At 40.9% G+C, this 9,097-nt stretch overlaps 1 protein-coding gene across 3 annotated transcripts in view; it reads left to right on the plus strand.

Annotated features, from left to right (window-relative positions):
• agap1 (ArfGAP with GTPase domain, ankyrin repeat and PH domain 1) overlaps positions 1-7,850 on the plus strand; it is a 162,443-nt gene extending 154,593 nt beyond the window's left edge. For 2 of the 3 annotated variants that reach the window (XM_061715979.1, XM_061715981.1), the window contains 2 exons: positions 6,300-6,555; positions 7,501-7,848. In XM_061715979.1, coding sequence (XP_061571963.1) covers positions 6,300-6,555; positions 7,501-7,710 — 466 coding nt within the window. In that variant the 3' untranslated portion in view covers positions 7,711-7,848. Of the gene's footprint in view, positions 1-6,299; positions 6,556-7,500 lie in introns of all 3 variants that reach the window. The other variant, XM_061715980.1, reaches the window with a different exon arrangement.
• Positions 7,851-9,097: the final 1,247 nt, after the last annotated feature.

A 9,097-nucleotide genomic window follows, 5' to 3' on the forward strand; every position in this document is an offset into this window, starting at 1 on the left:
GAACCCCCAAGAAAAGTTATTTGCTTTAATTAACAGAAAAAATCTCCACAATTGCTGATATTAGCGGTTGTTGGCTCCTCACCGCCCCCTGGTGGATGTGTTGCTAAACAACCATGACGTCACGTTTAGCAGTTGCAGCTAATCCTTTATGACCGGCTGGAGCGCCAGCGCTCCCGTTTGCATATTGATTTTCAATACGTACAATTACAACCAAATAAAACAGAGCAATAATTCTTTCTGCATGTTAAACAGTTATGTTTTCACTTCCATATCCTGCATTTACTGTCCCAGAGTTTTAATCCATTAAATCATTTGGAAAAAAATCACATAATAATCCAGTAAAATTGCAGAAATCTTCTTTATTGACATGGCGGGTTATTTATAGATCCGGTTCGTGTTCACAGCTCGTCCTACGTTGGCGCGATATTGATACGCGATATATAAAATGATATTCCTTCCAGATACATTTCCTGTGGTTTGATCTATGGTGGGATTTCTGTATTTAGAAAAATGTGTAAAATTAAAAAAACAATTTATATTTTTTTGCTAGTTATTTGCACTTTTTATGGATATTAAGGATCTTTGTTAGAGCATTTCATCTCGTTTTGGTCAATGAAAATTTAAGCACATTTAAGCAGAGTTTTTATTTTGTAATCTACATTTCGATCTGGTTTTTATTCTTCTACGATATTGCATTATATATTTAATTATCATTATCGTCACATGACCATTATTTTCGTTGCGTCTCGTTTTCCTCAGGTGATAAAGGTTCGTTGACGACGATATTTAGTCATAATTTTCGTTGACAAAAGCAAATTTACTTGATTCCAAATCAATTTCCTGAGGTCTGAAAGGCTTCTGTTACTTTTTTACATTGACAGTTTTGAGGGATCTAGCTGTGGGATTTCGGTTTTTAGAAAAATATGTGTAAAATTAAAAAACAATTAAAACATTTTTGGTAGTTATTTGCACTTTTTAGCAGTTTATTTAGTTAGTATGGACTTGTAACATCCAGATTATTAAAGATTGGCTTATGTGGGTTGTTTTGATGCATAGCAAATAAAAATACTCCATAAAATGGCAGTATAGCAGAAATATGAAAAGAAAATGCTTAGACTTGTTCTATGGTTGGTCAGAAAGGGTTCAAGCAGACGACAGTCCCGAGTGATGACATCACGGCCGTTCCCACGGGGACGACGTGACGTCACCGACGAGTCCCGAGCTCCGTTGATCTTGTTAATTTCATCTCCTGTCGTGCGCTTAGCAACCGGAGGAAGGCATGCGTTGCCGACGGTCGGGCGGTCCTCACATTTCCTCCCAGAGCCCCGCTGAGTCCACACCCACCGGGAACCACCAGCACCCCCCCCCAGCTACACCTCCGGGTTTTGTCCGCGGGCTGTGGGCCGTGCCGCCGGGCCCGGCCTCCTCGCTCCGTCCTGCACAGGAAGCAGCTCCAGGACATTCCTTGATGCTAGGCGCCGCCACCGCCCCCCCCCGCCACACACGGGTGACCAGGAAGGGAGTTAATGAGATTCTAGCAGGTTCCCATACCGACCCAGAACCTCCAAACACCTCCGAGTCCCCTGGGATCCAGCAGCAACCATCGCTACTTCCTCAGGATCTCAGGGTGCTGGAGGAGTTCAGGGGCCGGATTCACCAATATGTTCTTAAGAACGATCTTAAGAAATGTCTTAAGATCTAAAATTAAGAAGTTCCTAAGAAAGTTCTTAAGTGCAATTCCTCAACATTTTCTTAAGAACCTTCTTAAGAACTGTCATTTCTTACGAATTTCTTATTTTTCCTACTTAAGAACTTCTTAAAATATGGCTGTATCCGAAATGGCATACTAAGTACTACATACTACATACTGCATCAGTATGTACTGTATACTGCATACTACATGAAGGATTCAGTACGCCTGTACATCAGAGCCGTCACAATTTTAATAAATGTATTAAAATGAACATATCAGGCTATTGAATTTTATTTTATTTTATTAAGCTACATATGTTTGGCTTTTTATTTAGTGCACCTCTACGTACTTGGTATACAAAATTTTACATATATTTCATTTCATCCAGGCTTACCTTTTCACAGAAGACATTTTAAGACAGGTCAAGGTTGTCTTAAAGTTAAGAAAAAAGTCAAGAACAAATTTGAGAACTTTTATTTCAAGAATACCATTTATTCTTAAGTTTTTTCTTAAGAAGAAAGTTGAGAAAAGTTGAGAATATGACTTCTTCTCTTTTTTCTTCTTAAGAGTGAACTTAAGAAAAAAATGACACTTAAGATTTTTTTTCTTAAGAATGTTTTATGAATCCAGCCCCTGATCTGTTTGGGTCTCTAAAGGTTCACCACCACATCAGGTTCAGGTCCAAGAGGCTCCGTCTAGTTCAGGGGTCGGCAACCCAACATGTTGAAAGAGCCGTATTGGACCAAAAAAACAAATATGTCTGGAGCCGCAAAAATCTTATAAAGCCTTATAATGAAGGAAACACATGCTGTATGTATCTATATTAGTTATTTTCACCTGGGTCCGTGTACTTCGCAGCCATCCGTTTTTTGTTTTGAAATGACAAAATAAAAATAGAGAAATAATCCAAAATAATCAGTTTCCCATCTTTTGTTTTGATAATAAAAAACGGAAAACGGATCGTTATCCGTTATCCGATTTCATTGATGTGTTTGAAAATCGAAATTGGGAATTAAAACAGCGAGTGGAAAACTCTTTTCTCTATTTCCTATTCAGTTTTAGTTCAGTTTGTGGAAAATGGCTGGCCTGGCTTGCTCTTTAAAACTTAAAGGGGACCTATTATGGCATCTAATCCCTATTTTAAACAGGCCTTGAATGTCTTAAAAACAAGCTTTTGATTGTTTTTTCTACATAAATTAGAAATTCAGCCTCTGAGCCATGTCTTTATCTTCCCATTCTCTAACCTCATTATCTATGCAGGATTCTGAGTGGGCGGGGCTATGATAATGAGGCTCTGTGCTGATTGGCTGCCTGAATGACGTGATACACCGCTACGAAAAAATGGAGGAAGCTCCGGCCGGTGGAGTTAAGGCTGATTTATGGTTCCGCGTTACACCAACGATTTAACGCGGAACCATAATTCAGGCTTTATGCGGTGCGAGCGTCAGCGACAAAATCAATTCCATTGCTTTGTTTTCTATTGGACTGTCCTAACTGGACGCAGCGACGCAGCGCGCCGTTTTGAGCTGAACATTTGTCGGACGCCCTGCTTCTATTTTCTTCCTGACGCTCGTGTTGAAAGCCGGTTGAAAGCGCTGTAGGAAACAGTCATGGATGAGGAACGGCTGATCCAGTTAGTTGAAATGAGAAGTTATCTCTATGATACCTCCTCATTTCACTACAAAAACCTCAATAAAGTGGCAGCTGCTGGAGGGAGATGGACAGAGAGCGTCCGATGTCACGCAGTGCTACGATAGTCGGACACTCGCATGTAGTTATGAAGGACAAGGTGTTTAGTTGTGGGCGTGGTTTGCATTTTGGTTACGAAAATGTGCAGAATCTTATTGGCTCGTAGATCCACATCACACTGGACGGTCATCCGGGCGGCTGTACAGACACTGCAGAATTTGGTTACTTTCCTCCTTCTCTGAGTTGGCAGGCTGAGGGGAGACCACTTTATATATGTTAAAGCAAGAGAAAACCTGTTTTTCATAATAGGTCCCTTTAAACAGTTATAAAGCATTACAACCTGTAACAATAGGGCAAACGCACAGCATTGTTTTGTATTTTGTTCCAGTCATATGTTTCTCATTCAAGGTTGTTAAAAAAATACTGCTATAATATCGTATCGTTATCGTGAGCTCAATATCGTGAGATTAGTGTATCGTTACACCCCTACTAAAAATCTAGAGAAAAAAGGACAATGTGTCTCTGAAAGAAGCAGCTAGTCTCCAGTGAAAGACGTCTCCTCCACTCGACTCCTTCTGTAAGGCTGTCGTCCTCATTACGAGTCCGTCAGCGTTACATCTCGTTCGCGAGTCGGGTCCGACTCCCCGGACGGTAAAATGAGACACAGAAGAGGCACATTGTTGGTGAGCGGAGTATCATTAAGTGCTGATCCGTCTAATCTGCTCAAATCCCCCGTGTAAACAGCAGCTCATTCATCCGGCCGGGATTAGAGCTGGACACGGGGGAGCGGACGCAGAGACCCGGGGGAGCCATATTGAGCTGTCCCCCGCGGGGCGGGGGGGCGTCGGGGACGGGGGGGGGGCTCTTTTATCTAACACATTACTGAAGTCCACAAACCTACAGACATCAGGGACATGTCCTCTAGACCAGGGGTCCCCCAACCCCGGTACCGGGCCGCACAGGAAGAAAAAATAGTTTCTGTATCATCCCCGACTGATGATGTTGACTCTCAAACTGATGGTTCACAATGTTTTTATTCCTTGGATGTAAATACACTGCAAACACACCTTAAGAGCTATAAAGGAATAAAATAGTTACTTTCTACATTCATATAAGTTTCATTTAACTTAAATACAGACTGACACAGCTGCTCGCTCGGTAATAAAGCTACCGTTAACCACAATACATGAGTAACCATGGCAACCAAACTCAAGATGGACATAAATACGGCAAAAAATTTGCAAATAAAACAAATCCTCATCAGCAGGTGCTTTTTGTGTGAGTTAGGCTCCACTTTAGCATTCCCGACACTCGTTTAGTCTTTCAGACGCACTTTCTACTGCTGTTAAACTTTTACCTTTAAAGTCCGAAGCTCGATGTTTACAAGGTCTCAGCGAGACGCCTTCAAAATAAAAGCACTACATATCGGTCTCCTTAATATATGACAAATAAAATAAATGCCTGGCTTTAAATAACGTTAATGAGAAAACAAACATAAAAACACATTTATAGAAATACTCATATTAAAGGTAATTTACAATTTCCATTATTTTATTTATTTATTTATTTTTTCGAAAATTATGTTTTATTATTATTATTATTATTATTATTATTATTATTATTATAGAGAAAATACCACAGTTTTTAATGCTGATCTTGTCATTTTATTTAGTTTTTATCAACTACATCTTTGCAAACGCAGTGACGTAATGACGTGGCTCCTCTTAGCATCCGAGCTGTGGAAAAACAAACCGGTTCTCAGCTGGTTCCCAGTTGAACCAGTTGTGAACCAGAACCAGCTCTGGAAAAGGGGTACGTGTCAGACCCACGGTGGTGTGGATCTGTGACGTTCCCTTTCCCAAGACTCCACGGAGCTGTCAATCATCCACATCCATTGGATGATTGACAGCTCTGATTGGAGCGGCCGAGTCACAAAAATGAGCATAATGACGTTCGGGTCGAGTTCAGGTTAGGATAATTATTTCACTTAGAAAATGAGTATTTAAACACAATTTCATGGCGTATAATGCAAACACTAAATAAGTCATATACATATATATATTAGGGCTGTCAAAGTTAACTTAACGTCCTCTTAACGGCAATGTTTGTGATGCATATGGTTCATTGTTTTGCATTGAGCTGCTTAAAAACACAAGGAATCTTAAGTGTTGAATAAACATTGGCATAAAGCGGCATATTTGCCCTTTCTCATGTTGTTAACAGTATTAAAAACATTTTTTTTAAATACCTTAAGGTAATTTAGAACAGAACAAAAAATTTGTGAATAAATGTGCGATTAATATGCGATTAATCACAAGTTAACTATGGACAACATGCGATTAATCGCGATTAAAAAAATGTATCCTTTGACAGTGTTAAGTGTTAAGTCTTAAATTAAATACTTATGATTTTTGAAACCCGCGCAAAGTTACACTAGTGATGGATAAGCCCTGAATGCAGGCATTGTGACGTAGAATTGCCAAATGGGTTTGATTCACCGCACAAATCGGCACAGATTACTTTTGTAATACTGTATTTGACCCGGTCTTTGTACGTTTTCACCGTATAGAAACATAATTCTCGTCAGTTGCGTCAAATAAGACCTGGAAACAGGGATTGTGGCATAGAATTGTCAAATTGGTTTAATTCACTGTATGAATTGTTACAGATTACTTTTGTAATACTGTATTTGACCCGGTCTTTGTACGGTTTCACCGTATAGAAAAGTAATTCTTGCCATTGTAAGAATGAGATGTACCTGCTGTTGTGTCTGTTGTGTCTTGCTGCTTTTAATGTTGATGTAAAGCACTTTGAAGTACCTTGTGTTGAATTGTACTATACAATAACCTTTCCTAAGTGGAGAGCTGGTCAGGTCTTGATGTCGCTCTGACGCCTCTCGTTTCCGTCTCTCCACCAGGGAGGAGCGTGAGCGCTGGATCCGGGCCAAGTACGAGCAGCGTCTGTTCCTGGCGTCGCTGCCGTCCACGGAGCTGTCGCTGGGCCAGCAGCTGCTGCGGGCGGCGGCCGAGGAGGACCTGCGGGCCGTGGTGCTGCTGCTGGCCCACGGCTCCCGGCAGCAGGTCAACGAGACCTGGGGCGAGGGCGACGGCCGCAACGCGCTGCACCTGGCCAGCCACAAGGGCAACGTGGTGGTCACGCAGCTGCTCATCTGGGTAAGCTCCCCCGGGGGGTTACGTGATGTTTTTTAATTCGGAATTAATTATTCCGAATTAAATAATTCAGAATTAAACTATTTTCCTTCGGGTTTACATGGAAATTAGGGCTGGGGATCGATTCAAATGTAAAGAATCGATTCGATTCCGATTCTTAAGATTCAGAATCGTTTATCAAGATTTGATTTGATTCGATTCCGATATTGATTTGGGTTAGTGTTATTAAAACAGTTTTTTGAGCTGTTGCATGAATTATATGACTGTAGTTCTGCAACATATGAATACTAATATTATATTGAGATTCAACAGCAAGTATTGGCAGCTAATGATGCTGTAAGGACCAATCAGCTCCCAGAATGCTGATAGAACTGCTTTCAGAAACATCGTGGGGCAGAATTACCAAACAGATCCAGGGAGGAAACAGAGACGGATGAAATCGGTTTTATTTTTTCCCACATTCCGTTTACATTTTTTCAATTTTTGGTCTATTTCGGTTTTAAATTTTGAGAATTTGGTTTTTAGCATTTTATGCAAATGTAACCCCAAGACAGTGTATAAAGTAATGAAATATAGACAATTTATGCAATTATAACTGAAAACTTTAATGTTTTCATGCCTTTAAACATATTTAAAGGCAAAAACATGGCAGCAGTTATTCTCGTGTCCAACAAAACATTCCTTTTTTGGGGATAAACAAAAAAATACCAAATGTTGTAATGTAATGATGAAAAAAAATCGATCTTCAGACATATGAATCGATTTTAAGGAATTAATATGAGAATCGATTTAGAATCTAATGGAAATAGTAATTCCGAATGGCCATTTTAATTCGGAATTAGGTGTTTACATGGTAGTTTTTACTCATTTTAAATCTGATTTCATTTTAATTCTGAATTAAAGAGGAATTAAACTTCCTGAGTGACCGCCCTCTCTCCGTCTCCGCAGTATGGCGTGGATCTGGCGGCGAAGGACGCCCACGGCAACAGCGCCATGGCGTACGCGCGGCAGGCCAGCTCCCAGGAGTGCGCCGACACGCTGGCCCAGTACGGCTGCCCCGACGAGCGCTACCCGCAGATGGCCACGCCCAACCTGCCGCGCCGCAACACCAACCGCAACAACAGCTGCAGCAGCGCCGGCAGCGCCGCGCTCATCTGACCGCTGGCCCCGCCATAGACATTTATACGTAGACGCCCCATGGAGCTGCTGTGATACGTCAACGACGCCGCCATATTGGATGTTCAAGACTGTGCTGTAAACTAATACAAGTAAATGGACTTATTTTCATAAAGCGCCTTTCTACAAAGAAGTTTTACGTCTCATTTATTCATTCACACACGCACTAATATACTTGGGAAACAGTTAGGCACCAAATATAATATATTTAATTTTCTCAGATGGTAAAAATAAGAACTTTATTGATCCCACATAGGAGTAATTCATGTTATATCAGCTATAGAGAACAAGGTAGTGCCGAAAAACAATATATATCCCCCCTCACAAAAATAAGAAAAATAGAGAAACATATTTTCTCATCAACAAAACATATTTTAAAATTTTCAAGTAACAAAATAACATATTTGAACCATTTTTCAGACAATAAAATAACATTTGAACCATTTTTCAGACAACAAAATAACATTTGAACCATTTTTCAGACAATAAAATAACATTTGAACCATTTTTCAGACAACAAAATAACATGTTTTGTTGATGAGAAAATATGTTTCTCTATTTTTATTATTTTTGTGAGGGGGGATATATATTGTATAGCTGATATAACTGATATAACATGAATTACTCCAATGTGGGATCAATAAAGTTCTTATTTTTACCATCTGAGAAATATATTATATTTGGTGCCTAACTGTTTCCCAAGTATATTAGTGCGTGTGTGAATGAATACATGAGACGTAAAACGTACATTTCTTTGTAGAAAGACGCTTTATGAAAATAAGTCCATTAACTTGTATTAGTTTCCAGCGCAGTCTTGAACATCCAATATAGCGGCGTCGTTGACGTATCGCAGCAGCGGGAAAGAACACTCGATGCGGCGTCTACGTATATATGTCTATAGGCTCCGCCCCCAGCGGCCCGGGAGGCTCCGCCCCCACCAGCCGGCTCCGCCCCAGACGAACTCACTGGACTTGGGAGAAACCTGCCATCGCTAAGACTCATGAATGCAGGTCAGTCATGGCCCAAGGCATGCTGGGAAATGTGGTCCACTAATATCTGAGCTTGAGCTGGCTCTTCCAAGCATTCTGGGAAAAAAAACAAAAACAAACGATCACATGACTCTGCAGACACCATACCTCATCGCACACGCTCAGATGGAACACTAAAACGGCCAGTTCCCGCTCAGCCAATCAGCATCCTGCTCCCTGCCGACACATATCACCCACCCGGGGAGGATTCTGGGAAGTCTCCGGGGCTGAAGCGCGACAGACTAAAGGAGCTTTTTTCAGGATTGTCGGGCTCAGGGAGCGAGACCCTTCACCTTCACCATTTACTCGCATGTAAACACTAAACTCACCGTCACCTGCCG

This window comes from Cololabis saira, chromosome 24 (assembly GCF_033807715.1).
Source record: "Cololabis saira isolate AMF1-May2022 chromosome 24, fColSai1.1, whole genome shotgun sequence".
NCBI classification, from domain to species: Eukaryota; Metazoa; Chordata; class Actinopteri; order Beloniformes; family Belonidae; genus Cololabis; species Cololabis saira.